This window comes from Tursiops truncatus, chromosome 9 (genome assembly GCF_011762595.2).
Source record: "Tursiops truncatus isolate mTurTru1 chromosome 9, mTurTru1.mat.Y, whole genome shotgun sequence".
Classification (NCBI taxonomy): domain Eukaryota; kingdom Metazoa; phylum Chordata; class Mammalia; order Artiodactyla; family Delphinidae; genus Tursiops; species Tursiops truncatus.
Genome location: NC_047042.1, coordinates 19560247 through 19574900, shown reverse-complemented (window position 1 = coordinate 19574900; position 14654 = coordinate 19560247). Strand labels below are relative to the sequence as shown.

Here is a 14654-nt window from a genome sequence, read left to right as displayed (position 1 = left end):
TTTGTTCAAGGATTTAGGCAGATTTACATTTTAACAACCACTTTTCAATAAAAGACTGAGAAATGCCTGTGGGATGTAAATTACACAGGCAGCAGTGAGTTCAAGAAAATGGCTCAGAGTGGTCCAGAAAAAGTTGTGTTCTTAAAGGAATCCTAAGGGAATAAGCCCAACAGGGCAGACAAGAGCATTTGTAATCAGAGGTTAAGTATAGAGCAGAGCTTCAGGTCAGCAAGTGGATGCTTCCCACTGTACTCTGGCCAGAGTTGGTCTTTTTTTCTCATATACAAATAGGGGTACGGATTTGTAATTTTCAAAAGAGTCATGCACATATGCACATGCACACAGTTGCTACACTGTGCCAACCACAAACTATTTTTAAATAATAATTTTATTACAAGGGTCAAGGACAACATTAAAGTGCTCTACCTCTCCAATCAGCTAGCAATGTCCTGGGACAGGACCCCATCTACCTTTGCATCCCTCAAAGCTCCTGTCTCTGTGTGGGCGGAGAATGTGCTCTAGAAATACTCCTTTGCTTTGAACTACATATTGCTTCCGCAGGGTGATCCTGTAAAAACTTAAATCAGGTTACGTCACTACCTGACCTAAAAGCCTCCAATTGGTTTCCCTGACGACAGTGGATTCCGACCCCACCTCCCTACCACGACCAGCAAGGTCCTGCCTGACTGGGCCCCTGCCCCTCGCCCCCAAGCACTCCTCGACCTTCACATGCCCCAGGCCACTTGGCTTTCTTCCTGTTCCTCCAATACCACAATTCTTTTCCACCTCGTGGCCTTTGCTGTTTCTTCTGACTGGAAAACCTCCCCTGAGCTCCTCCTGTGCTGGCTCCTTTTCACCCTTTAGATTTCAATTTAAATGTCACTTCCTCAGTGAGGGCCCTCCCAGACCATTCTATCGAAATCTGCATCTGCCCCTGCATAAGTTTACTTTCCATCTCATCAGCTTATTTATTTCTGTCTAGCCCATCAATCTAACATCTTGCTTATTTCTTTTCATTACCGTTGATTTTCTGACTCCTCTTACTAGAAGGTAAGTTCCCTTAAGGGCAGGGCTTCTGTCTGCTATGCTCATCATTGCCCCACTAGTTCTTCCCATCCTGGCATGTGGTAGTCTGCATGTCTTGTTCCCTTTACCACACACTCTCTTTCCTTCTGCCACGTGGCTGGCAACATCCAGAAGCTCCCCAGCAGCTGTTTCATTATCCTGGGTGCTGGAATGAGGACCTCAGATGACCCATGAGGAAAATGCAGCACAAAGGACAAATCCTTTTTGTTTTAACCCACAGAGATTTAAGGGTTGTTTGTTATTGCAGCATAACCTAGCTCATCATGACTGATGCATCCGTCTTTCAGTGACACTGTATCGGTGCCACCTAGAACTGTGTCTAGCTTAGAGCAGATTCTTAATAAATGTTTGTCAAGAGATTAGGAAATGCAAAATAGTCTATATAAGTTTCTAGACTGCTGCTTCAGTAAACAGATTATCTGGATAATTACTAGACTAAAAGTACTGAGATACTTAGAAAAAGTCATGGAAGCTTTCAGTGATGATATGGCCAAGGACATTTAGAATTGATGAACAGAGCTATTGGTAGCTCTATTGACTAACAGGTACTATAGTGTTTAAGCCAATATGTTTTACATAGTCATGCCTGAGAGAATAACAAACTTAGAAGCTGCAAAATTCTTCATATACTATTTACGAGGTCAATGTTTGGAGGAAAACCTATCTGAGAAGCTCATGGATTTTGTACCAGGAACCAACTCATATGCGGGGTCCCTTAAGGAATCCGTCATATCTGTAGAGCAACTGAAGGCCATCTATGTATGTTTCAAGCCTTATGAATTTCTTTCAGCACTGAATCATGGAGGCAGAAGATGGTATGGATGCCTAGAGAGAGGAGAGTTCTGGGCAAGGAGAGAGGCAATGTGCATGGTGGTTAAGGCATAGGCTCTAGAGCCAGCATGAGTGGTTTGACTCCCCGCTTATCTACTTACTGACTGAATGATCTTGGGTAAGTTACTTGACCTGTCTGTGCCTCAGCTTCTACATGTGTAAAATAGGACAAATAATAGTACCTATGGCAAAGAGGTATGGGGAGGATTAAATGCATTAACAGATAAAACACTTGGTACAGTGCCTTGCATATAGTAGGTACTCAGTAAAAGTTCATGTTTATTACTACAAGAACTGCTCCTTCCACCAAAGGATTCTAGTACCCTCAGGATGCTTACGGGCGGGAAGCAGAGTATGATCCGCATTCAGCAATACCCTATGCAAACAAGTTCCTAGACCTAAACCGTGCTGAATGTAAGAGTCTCTGCAATTTCGTTTCCTCCCGTGTAAAGTTATAAAGGAACAGGTTTCCCTGTTTACAGGCTTAAGGATCTGGATGAGGAATCTTAGAGACCAAGGCTCTATGTAGTTACCCACTCACTGATAGAGGAGAGAAGAGAAGGAATGATCTAAGGTAGTGTATCAGTTTACAAAATCCCGGCCAAACTTTGGGAGGAGAAAGAACTAATTTGCTAGTAGTAACTGTAATTTCTATGGAAATATAGCAGCTTACCTTCATTTCTAGCTCGTGGTTTGATGCAGGTAATTCCTGAAGTTTTGCTTCCAATTTGTATATAAAACTGAACGAGTCTGGGGGAAAAAAATCCCAAAACACTTCAGTTTACTTACAAATAGATGAGCTCAGAAGAGATTTAGCCCTTTGTATTTTGACACATTAAAAAGTAAAACTCCTATAATTCTTAGGTACTACTTTTAAATTCGAAGGGCATATGACAAACAGAAACTACAAAGATTATATAGTAAGTTAATTCTGTAACCATTTGAAAAAGTTAATTAATATGACCATTAATTTTATTCTGGAATAATTACTGAAACAAAAGGAAACAGTTTAATTCCACTTCATTGTGACAGTCTGATATGATTTAATGAAATCACTGAAATGGGAATTCCTTTAAATTGAGATGATACTATCCTTGGAAACTCAGGAGGAAAAATCTAACATTAAAAAGTTGAATGCTGGGACCTCCCTGGTGGTGCAGTGGTTAAGAATCTGCCTGCCAATGCAGGGGACACGGGTTCAATCCCTGGTCCAGGAAGATCCCACATGCTGCGGAGCAACTAAGTCTGTGCGCCACAACTACTGAGCCTGCGCTCTACAGCCCGTGAGGCACAAGTACTGAGCCCGCGTGCCACAACTACTGAAGCCCGCGCGCCCTAGAGCCCAGGTGCCGCAAATACTGAGCCCACGCGCCGCAACTACTGAAGCCCGCGTGCTCTAGGGCCCACGTGCCACAACTACTGAGCCTGCGTGCTGCTACTACGAAGCCCGTGTGCATACAGCCCGTGTTCCGCAACAAGAGAAGCCACCACAGTGAGAAGCCCGCGCACCGCAACGAAGAGTAGCCCCTGCTCGCCACAACTAGAGAAAGCCCGCACACAGCAACGAAGACCCAATGTAGCCAACAACAACAACAAAAATTGTTTAAAAAAAAAAAAAAAAGTTGAATGCTGTATTTGTTTAGGGCCAGATAGTTACCTGTATTACTGATTTAGACTCAGATGGTTTAATTTTTCACAACTGACACTCACTCAGTGTGATGTAAACCATGCCTCAGCCCACAGTAAACCAACCTACATGGCAGGCACACCTCTGTGACAAGGACTCAGAAGGAAGGGAAAGAGATCGAAGGCAGAAAAACTATGACACAGAACCCCAGATTTTAGTGAGAAGAAGGTCTAAAAGTTTCAAACATTTCTTTGGTTTCCTTTCTTCCAATTCTAAAATAGTTTGACTAAAAATAAAAACGCACAGTTTTATTTTAGGTGTGCTACTATTTCATTTGCCCTTAAAACTAAGCATTTATTTATTTTACCAGTAGGTGTCAGTGTAGGTATTTTAAATTTCTGGAACAGTTTTCAATAAGTGAATACAAATAAACTTAGATAAATGGGGGTCATGACATTTTTGGACACAGAATTTAAAGTTGAAAAAAATTCTTTGTTTCTCCTGGCATATATTAAAATTAATACCAAATAGTTTTCATAATAACACAGAACTTTAGAAAACCAAGCTGACATATATTAGACACACAGGCCTTGGTGATGACTGTACGCTGATTAATGAATTGGAGTATAAGTTTTGCAGAAACTGCCTATTTTATTATAAAGTTATGCTTTATTTTTATATATCAGAATCTATATAGAGAAACATTACTATGTAAACCCTCAATAACAGAACAGAGTGTTGTAGGTTAGAACACATGGCACGGTAAGTACTATGTTCATGGAGAAGTATACCAATTAACTATTCACCTGATATTCCTGGTGTCCAGAGGGATGGTCCTTGCTTCCCTTTTTCCGGGGCCACTGAAGTACAGAGACTTGCCATCGTTAAGTGTTCCACAGCCCGTTCCAATCTGGCCTCCGGTTATCTTGTACCACAACGGACTGAGCTTCCCCTCAAACCTATCGAACATCTCACTGTGGTTAGGGACAACAGACACACAGGTTCCTTGTGTGGCTTCCGAGAAAAGAAATACACAGGAGAGAGGTTTTGTTAAAATCATGAGACATTGGAAGTTACATTCAGTGCATGGGCAAAAGAAGCATTGCCACAGGTGTTAGGGGAAAGAAACCACATCAAAATCTGAATCTCCCAATCATCTGTCTGAAATACAGCCATCACTTCTAACATCAAAAACACTATTCTGCTCCTATAATTTTAAATTTTTAAACAGAGAGACATCAGGAACCACACATTTCCATGATTCTTGTTACTCAGAGGATTTGTGTAAACTGAGAAATAGATTTTGTCCACAACAAAATTGGTTCATTTGTTCTTTGTATTAGTGGATCAATAAGGGGAGTTAATCCCAGATTTAAAAGAAACACCCTGAAACCACGAGTGACAGCACTCTCTACAGAAGGCCTGCAACAACATATGTTTGTCTTTGGTCACGCACCAGATGAAGGGCAGAGCACTGAAAAGCTGGGAAGGATCCTTTGAAGTTCCCTCCAGGAAAAATTCTATAAAAAGATTTCGGAGCTTATAATATTTTCTCCAATTTTACTCTTTAATCTCAGCTTCCTTTTTATTTTGCTTGTAGCAACATCCAAGGGTGACTGTGGTCAGAAAATACTTCTCTTGTAAAGTTCTCTTTTGGCAGTCTTGGGTTTATCATTTCATAAGTTGATTTTTACTTTAAATGTATACAATTACATTTTGTATAAAAGCAATGTAAAAAGCACAGGCAGCCAAGTGGTTAAGAGCTCGGCTGCCAGGGTTTGAAGCCCAGCTCCAGCAGCTCCTAGCTTTGTGACCTTGGGAGAGTTACTATACCTCTCTGTGTCTCAGTTTCCTCAAGTGTAAACAGGGACAATAACAGTACTACACTATAGGGTTATTTATTGCTAGAATTAAATGAGGTGAAATAAAAACACCTACTATAGTGCCTGGCATGAAGTACGGACTCAAGCGATGTTAATTATTTTTACTATTAATAATAAATAAATATACTTTAGGAATGAAATTTGTGTTGTCATGCGTTTCCTTCTTAGGCAGTTCAAAACTACAAAATATCTCAGCACCTCATTTGCCTGGGTTACAAATTCCTACAATTAGGACTTAAAGAAGAATAAACTCAGAATCTATTTCCTTGGAAGAAGTGACATGAAATATAGTAACTAGAGACGAATATTTTACAAACAAATCATCAGACATGTCTGCAGCCTTACCGGTATACCCCAGGTCGCAGAAACACACCCCTGAAACGCAGTCCCCATGGCCACTGCAGTAACTGGGACAAGGCTCTGATATGTACACGCCATCCAAACCAAAGGGAGGCACATTCTTCTGTGAGCTGCTCTCTTGGATCCAACGGAATCTGGTCTTACTGTTGGGAAAAACAGCACAGGTGTTTCTTGTACCAGTATCTCATAGCAAAGCACTGAAATACAGAACGTTTCAGAAAAACTCAAGAGAGATTTAATATTTATTTGGAAGTCACATTCACTTGATTGGTCACTTCACCTTCATACGGTGTTTCTCAGATCTTTCTCAAAACTTCTTGATTTTTTTCTTCAGCATAAATATTTCAATATCAGGAAAATCAGATAAAGAAGATTCTGATGGCCAGAAACATATTATATAGGTTTTTGCTTGTACATTTTAAGAGGCTATTTGGGAATCTTTGAAACCATCAAACAGAATGGTCTTTGTTAGGACAAATGAGAGGACTCTGGCTATTTGCCATTCTCATGATTCCGGGAGGACAGATCCAGTTCGTACTGACAGCTCTATTCCCACCTGTTGCCTCTTCTTCTTACCTTCAAATCTCCAAGATGCTCATTCTATAAACTCTTAGCAACCAGCTGGGCTGCCAATGAACACTGGTAACTGCCAACAAACAAAAGAGGGACCTGGTCCCAGTGCTTCAAAACCCTGGAACACCAGTGGCCTGGGCTACTGCCCAGTCCTATTTTCCCCACAACAGTTGTGAGGTTGCCAAACTAAAACTTGTCCCAGTTGCTTTCTAACCTTTCCAATCCCTTCAACACATCTCTTTTCTTTTCAAATATATGGAAATCCACACACATCTATAATTTCATACCAAGAAAACACCTCTTCCTTCTCAGTTCTACTAACATTAAAGAGGGAAGATGGATTAGGTTATCTGGATACCAGTTAATTCTGCTGCCAATATTTATAGACTTTTGAGTGAATTCAGTTTCTTAGTAAACAAGAATAAAAAATCTTAAAGATTAATGAAGATTGTCAAAGATAACTGTAGACAAAGGTTCCTTTTCCCCTCTATTATTGTGAAAATAATACAGCAGTATCAGAATGCATTTCTTTCTGGCTCTTCAAATAGCTTTGGTAATTTGGCAACACTGAATCATAACCCTGGCTTTTTTTCATTATTTTAAGTTACCTACTTTTAGCAAATTTGCAAATGTAACTAACGATGTTGTTTTCTAGGTTTCAACTAATGCAAGTCTTAACACATTCTTCATTGTGTCAAGAGGAAGGTGAACACATCTTTTATTTACTTTGGAAATAATTCAAAATATATTGGTCTTATTTTTTAAGGCAAAAAGACAATTGAATTGAAGATTAGAAAAACAGAGCAAAAACAGAAAGGAAAAGAAAAAACTCATGGGCTTTGGGAAAATTCCTCCCAATAAAGTTGTAACATTATTTAGCCTGTGAAGATATTTTTCCTTTCAAAGGAAATAAATGGAATTGATGAACAGCATCTTTTGCCAATTGCTCATAAGAAAATGGTAAGCCCTCTATGCCCCTTCCAGAAGATAAGCTGCATATCTATGATAAAAGAGGAAAACATACCAATTCCCTGATAGAAGTCTTCTTTAATTAGAAGTCATACTTGCCTTTTCTTTTACATTTCTATAATATAAATAGAACCCAGAGAAACATGGATCTATGATTTCCGCCACATGGAAAGTGAAAAAAGGGGTAAGAATAATTTCTTTTCTTCACCTAGGCTCTCTCACCTGGGCAAGATGAGGGCATCTCTCTATCAACTGTTCTGTTTCATGGAAGAAGCAAGTTCAGACTGAGCCCCAGAAGCATTCAGAAAGTTGAAGAATCCCAACTGTAGGTAGAATTCTAGAAGCTTTGGTAATTCGATAGGGAGTGAAGGGTAAGTAAAGCCCTTTGACTCATTTCTGATTCTTGGGGTCCTGTAGTTGTCATTATAAAAATAAAATAATCAAGGTCTGGTCTGGCCAGAGAGATGAGGCACCCTTGTTTGTAGATTCTAAGGCTGCTATAGACCCAAGAAACAGAGTAGGCTGTTAGATACTTGAGAAGGCAAAAGACTTCAGGAGCTCAGTATTAAGGCATCCATATTTAAATAAAGTTTTAAAAAAGCAAAATGACTAATCATTTGATTAATAAGGTGTCCAGGACATGGTGAATTATTGCTGAGAGTCCTAGCTGGAAGCCCATATTTCAGAGTGAAAGGGCAAGAGATGGCACCTTTTCCTTCTTTTAATCTTTGTTAGTTGGCTTTTAGTTGGAAGGTACAAATCAAAGCAACAAAGATTTCACTGATCATGACATAAACAAGCTTTGCTTTATCTCCATTTCTCCAAGTTATGCCTGGTTCCTGATGCCTACTGCTTTTCTGTTCTCTTAGGAGCACAAGCTTGGAAATGAGCACAAGTAATTTAGCAACCTTAGGGCTGCCTGAAGAAGAGGAAGAACGAGTAAGGAATTTACAGAAAAACATAATCATAGACCATCGGAAGAAGGGAGGAAATAAGTAGGCCGAAGTTAGCTAATAGCATGTCTAGATTCCACATAGTTAATCTTTTTTTTCTTAAATAGAGGAGATGTAGCTTTAAAATGATTAATATTATGAATGTGTGTGTGCACATGTGTACATGTGCTATTCATATCTTTTCAAGGGGACACAGCAGAATGCAGAACAATGATTTCTTGCTGAGCAGCACTGAATTTATTTTGGAAAACATTTTAGAAAGGGAGGTGTCTTCAATTAGCTAATCACCTGTTGCTGGTCCTTATTCTTCATTTAACCAGCATTTACAAGTGCCTATAACATGCCAGGCGGTGCCAGGGCTGGGCACATGATGGGGAGCAGAATTCCTGCATGGTTCCTACCTTTACGATGCCCACAGTTGAATGAGAAGACACATTTAATCAAACCCCTGCACAAAGAAATGTAAACGTGCAACTCTGATAACTATCACCATTAAGAAGGACATAGAGCCAGGAGAGCATGAGTCTTAGAGGTCTTTGACCTGACAGTCAGGAAGCTCTGGGAAGGTGTTATAGGACGTGATGATTGAGGAAAAGACAGAATTTAATCTTATGTAATTTAACTAGAAATAAACCAGAGTGCAATTCGACTATTCATATCATTGAACAAAACTTCCCCTTTGCCCTGCATGTTCTAGATAAGGAAGAAATAAAAGGTAAGACTCTCTCTCTCTTTGTTCTCTTCCCCAACTGCCACCTTTGTTCAAAGGATGCCTGAGTGACCAGGAGAACCAGTTTCTACCCCTCTCCCTTCCACCACCACACTTCAGAGGGGTGTTGCATCTGTCTCTCAAACCAGGAAGGTGCGTGTGCACCTGCTTGTCCTGTGATAGGTGGTGGTGGAGGAGACATTCTGCAGCATAGTAAGCAACGGTGTTTCTAGTCCTTTCCAGAGACATCGACTTCTTGCATTCTGCACAGGGAGCCTAGAGCAGGCTGAGGGGCATGCTGTGTGGCTGGGGAGACAGTCAGGAGGGATGTACCAGCACATATTTACCACCACCAGTGTCTCTCCTCTGTAAGCAAGAACCAAGAGACTTAACATGAGCACAAACTGCTCCTTTGAGAAAATCAGCTTCGAAATATTCGTCAAAGAGCAATGTTTTAGTAACTATTACAAGCATGTTGCCTTGTGGCAAAATAGGTCCAAACTTTAACAATTTTCACACTTAGAATTCTCAGCTTTCCAACACTGCATTTGGAGATATCTGAGTTTAACATATTGCAGAAGAAACAACAACAGCTCATTTACTTGGGTTGAAGTAGAAACATATTTACTATTCTGTAGCAGAGAGCTCTCCATCACAAATGCCATCCACCAGCAAGCTGGACGGTATTCAAATGAACCACGAAGCCAGATGCTAATGAACAAGATTTCTTCTTCCAAAAGCTGAGGTCCAAGAAAATATTGATAAATTGGGAGACTCAAAATTTTGGCTCACTTTGTGATGTTAAGGACAACCTTTTTTTATTTCTGAGATGTGGCTTTACCGAGCGGGTGTTTCCACTCAGCGTCAAACAAACTGCAGTTTCAGATTCAACTTTGTATTATCTGGCTCTGGAGTATTGCACCAGAGGTGTGTTCCTTGTCTCCTGATTCTATTGGCTACTTTCACAGTGATGTCTTCCAGCATCCTGGTCTCCTAGTCATTGCAGCAAAGATGCAGCCCTTGATGCACTCCGGCTTCATGGCATGCTGCACTTGTCTATTTGGAAGAGATGTGGTTGGGCCACAGTTTCAGAAAAGCATGGGGAAGAGGCAGGCAGTGGTGGAGGAGAGAATTACAAGGGCTGTACTTTACATACCTAGCTTGAAATGGGCAGCAAGCAGGATGAAAGGGCTATTTAGCTGCAAACACAGATATGTTCTTATGGACAGATGTCTCAGAGGATGAAGCCTAGAGGGTAGAACCAACAGCTGAGAAGAACAACAGCTTAGGGAGCCACTCGTAGGGAGCAGAATTATCTCAATCAAGAAAACTTTCTTATCCTGGACATTGCTCCTGGAGGAGGGAACCCTAGTAACAACAATCTTGCTAGCTTTCAGAATCCCTATGAGCCAGTGGTTGCTATGTGATTCCCATTCTTTACTCTTTTTTTGAGTTGGGGTGTCTATTGTGTTTATCTTGTCATTGTCTCACTGTTGTATGTTGGGTAATGGGTGGGGTGGATAACTTGTTTCTTTAGGTCATAGGTCAATGGGTCAAGAGGAGCCATATCCAGGGAACTCTGACTTGATAGAAATCATGAAATCAGTGACTTAGTACCTGATGCTGTGATGAGATGAGCGTTTGGGGGTTTTGGGAGGAAAGTGAGTACATCTGCCTGGGGGAGACATGTGAGTCATTAGGGCTAGGACAAAATATGGTAGGTTGTTACAATAATGACCCCCAATGGATCATACTAAATCTTCTTCTACAAGACTTCCCTGCACTTCTTATCAAAAAGGGGAGTCTGCTTTCTCACCCTCTGAATCTGGACTGGCCTTGTGACTTGCTTTGACCACTAGGATGTGGCAAAGAAGACAGGGTCCTGCAGCTTCTACTTTTGTTCTCTTGGAACCACCTAACTGTGGAAACTGTTATGAATACTGGGACGGATACTGGGATGAGGACCACTTAGAGAGAAAAGTCCTACTAATCCCAGACACTAATCAAGCTACCAATTGAATGCAGCTACATTATAAAGCTTAGGAGAGACCAGCAGAAGAAATACCCAGCCAATTCCATAAAACCATGAGAAATAATAAACCACTGTTGTCTTAAGCCACTAAGTTTTGGAGAGGGATGTTGCATAGCAATAGGTAACTGTACAAATATTATCCTAGGCTGTACTGAGGAATATGAAAAAGGAATAAAGATGATTTTTAAAAAGTAATGCGTCTATGCATTCCTGATCTTTTTGCCTTCCACTGGTTAAGAGATGACATGGTCTGGAATAGCTGCCTTGGATCCAGAGATAGAAGTTGTGTGTTCAGAATGGCAGAGACACTCTGTAAACTCTGAAGTCCTCACCTGTGGACACTATGCAAGAAAGAATGGATTTCTAACTAGTTTAAGTCTTGTTAAGCATTTGTATTTGTTTCTCTGTTATAGTAACTGGGCCTGTATCCTGACTAAAGCAGAATGCAAGTCAAATTATTAAATTTCACTAAAGAAGGTCAACTCATCAACTCTGCCACATACACATCAAATCATTTGAGTCCCTCTTTGATACATAACGAAGTACACTGGCATGTAAAGACAAAAAATTACTTATAAGTTGACTTGGATCCACTGACTGATAAACCATTTCTTGGAACAGCTGGCATTTAAACATTATGTTCCAAAGTTTAGTAGATTACCACACAAACTTATACATCCTGACCATACTTCTTACCCATTTGGGAAGTCTGTGTACCAACGTCTAAGGTGTAATTTTTGGAGGTATGCACATCTAAGTACTGAGGGAGGCAGATGAACACAAGCAGCATACCCAGCTAGATGCAAATTTGGTGATCAATTAGGTGAAAGATTATAGACAGAATGGTCTCTACAAACATTAGAAGTAAGCCACTCCTATAGATTTTCTAGCTTTTATCACTGTATCAGTCAGGATGAGATAGGTTGCCAGGGTAACATGCAGCCCCTAATCTCAGCGGCTTAACCCAACAAAAGTTTATTTTTTGCTTATGCTATAATGTCCAGTATAGGTTGTAAGAAAGTCTGTTGATTGTAGACACTCAAGGACCCAGACTGATGTAAGCTTCATCTCAAAAGAGGCTTTCATGAAGCAGAGAAGATAGCAAAATGCACATGAACTCTGAAAGTCATATGTTTAATTTCCACTCACATTTCATTAGGCAACGCCAAACTTTATTTTTTATATAAATTTATTCATTTATCTATTTATTTATTTATTTATTTTTGGCTGCACTGGGCCTTTGTTGCTGTGTGCGGGCTTTTTCTCTGGTTGTGGCGAGCGGCGGCTACTCTCCGTTGCGATGCGCGGGCTTCTCATCGCGGTGGTTTCCCTTGTTGAGGAGTACGGGCTCTAGGCGCACAGGCTTCAGTAGCTGCGGCACGCAGGCTCAGTAGTTGTGGCTTGTGGGCTTAGTTGCTCCATGGCATGTGGGATCTTCCCAGACCAGGGCTCAAACCCGTGTCCCCTGCATTGGCAGGTGGATTCTTAACTACTGCGCCACCAAGGAAGTCCTGGCAATGCCAAACTTTAAAGGGTGTGGGGAAAGTATAATCCTATCATATTCCAGGAAGGAAGTAAGCTGGAAGTATTGATGAATGGCACTAATGAGTATCTCAACCATATATTAATTTACATCACCAGCAGTGCCAGTAGTCTTCTTATACCATCTCAGCTCTGCACAGAAATGCTTTGACTGAGTCACAATTGAATGTTATGTTCTAGGATTCAATTAAGAAGTGTCTACTTGAAGAATGCTTCATCTTTTGAAAAACTATAGAGTTAAAACACTGATTTTCACGTTACCTACTCTACCTGACACAAAGATACATATACGTACTATAAAGGTATTCTAGAATACTGAGTGTAGAAATATATGATATATATATCTGATATATATTGTCAGAATATATGTATTTTCTTTCTTTTTACCCAACAATGAGAACCAAATGACCCTATCCCCTGACCTCCCACACTATGTCCTAGCTGCCAGGAAGCTAAGAGTTAAATTTGTTGCCCTATTACTGAAACTAATTTGCTTCAAGTTCTTGATCCATTTATCTCATTCTTCTGTCAATTGATTTTAAATCTTTTCCCCTATTGATTTAATTATTTATCTTAATGGTCATTTAAAGGGATCTTTTATATTGTAAGATATCTCAAATTGTCTATTTAAGGAGGCATTACATTATCACAAATCTCTATATAGTGAAAGTCTGATACGATAATGCCTTATAACTCCCTTAGCTTTTAAACATCTTTTGTTCAGGGCTGTAATCCAGTGCCCAGAACAGAACTTGGCACAGGTAGGGTGGCTCAATAAATATTTGTTGAATGAATGAATGGATGAGCGAGCGAGTGAACTTTTTCACAAGTATGAGCGTCATTTCCTCAAGAGTCCTTACAGCTAGAGTTTATGAATTCTCTTAGGTTATTGAGATAAATGAGATGAAGATACTGAGATAAATATATGGTCCTCAGAAATGGCAACTATGGCACATAATAAGAATGGTCACTTTACCTGGATGCAAGAGACCTTGGAATAACAATGGTGATTCTCGTCCATTCTTCAAAGTCCCCTGTGTGATACAGGGTGGGCTCACTCAGTTCTCTGGAGTTTCCTTCACATCCTTTGCCTGCAGAAGCTGGGTAACAGCCTTCTTTCACCAGAAACCAGGACATCCCAGCATCGTGAGAGTACTGAAGAAGAACTGGGGCAGCGCTGCTGAATTGATTGGCACACCCAATGTTTAGCTGTTAAAAGGAAAGACAAAATTATACAAGCTTTTGGTTTCAAGTCATCATTTAACAAATTAGGTGCTACAGCCATCAGGGCTCTTTCTACTGAGTTTGCACTAAATTTACAATGATAAAACACAGGCAGCTCAATTCCAACCAAGACCCTTTCAAAGGTTCTGGAAATCTCTGTATAGGCAAGCAATAGGGGATTTTCAATAGAAAGCGGGACCAGTTGCCCATTTTGTGGATTTCTTGAGATTATAGAAGCGAAGAGAGAAGCACAGATGGGACTGGAGTCTTGGACAAAAGATAGGAAGCCAAGAAACTGCTTTTTTTTTGCTTTCCCAGACAGAGGGTATAAACAGAGGGAAGCAGACGATAAAGGGCTGTCCTCTTCAGAACATGAAGGTTACTGAAGCTGTCCTCTGCTTTCAGTGGAACAAGCAATTTTACTCTGGTTTCTTACAAAAGCTCAGTAAGAAATCATTCTCAGCTTAGATGAAAGAGCTAAGTTCTTGTCACAGCATCAAATAAGCAACACAATCCAGAAATAAAACTATTACTCTTCTGTGTACTTGTGTAGATGATTGTCATCACAGGATTAACAATATTCTAAAAAAAATTATAAAAACATGCAACCTAAATCCCAATGCCCTAGCACAACCATTTTTATTCTTGTTTTCTCTTCTAAACTTTATAAAGAAGCATATCAATACCCAGAAGTAGTATTACTGAATCAAAATGCAGAAACACTTTGAATTTCCTATTTATATGTGTTCATTTTGAATCACCTGGGTTCAAATGAATCAGTTTTACACAGCACTCAATATTATTATAATTAATAAATGATTGTATTACTGTTTTAGTTTATATATATATATATATATATATATTT

At 40.1% G+C, this 14654-nt stretch overlaps 1 protein-coding gene across 1 annotated transcript in view; it reads right to left on the bottom strand.

The window, feature by feature from the left end:
- RELN (reelin) overlaps positions 1-14654 on the bottom strand; it is a 516016-nt gene that overhangs the window by 89652 nt on the left and 411710 nt on the right. The window contains exons 28-31 of the mRNA XM_033862920.2: positions 13542-13774; positions 5773-5930; positions 4351-4558; positions 2591-2667 (exon numbers count right to left, since the gene is read on the bottom strand). Coding sequence (XP_033718811.1) covers positions 2591-2667; positions 4351-4558; positions 5773-5930; positions 13542-13774 — 676 coding nt within the window. The remainder of the gene's footprint in view (positions 1-2590; positions 2668-4350; positions 4559-5772; positions 5931-13541; positions 13775-14654) is intronic.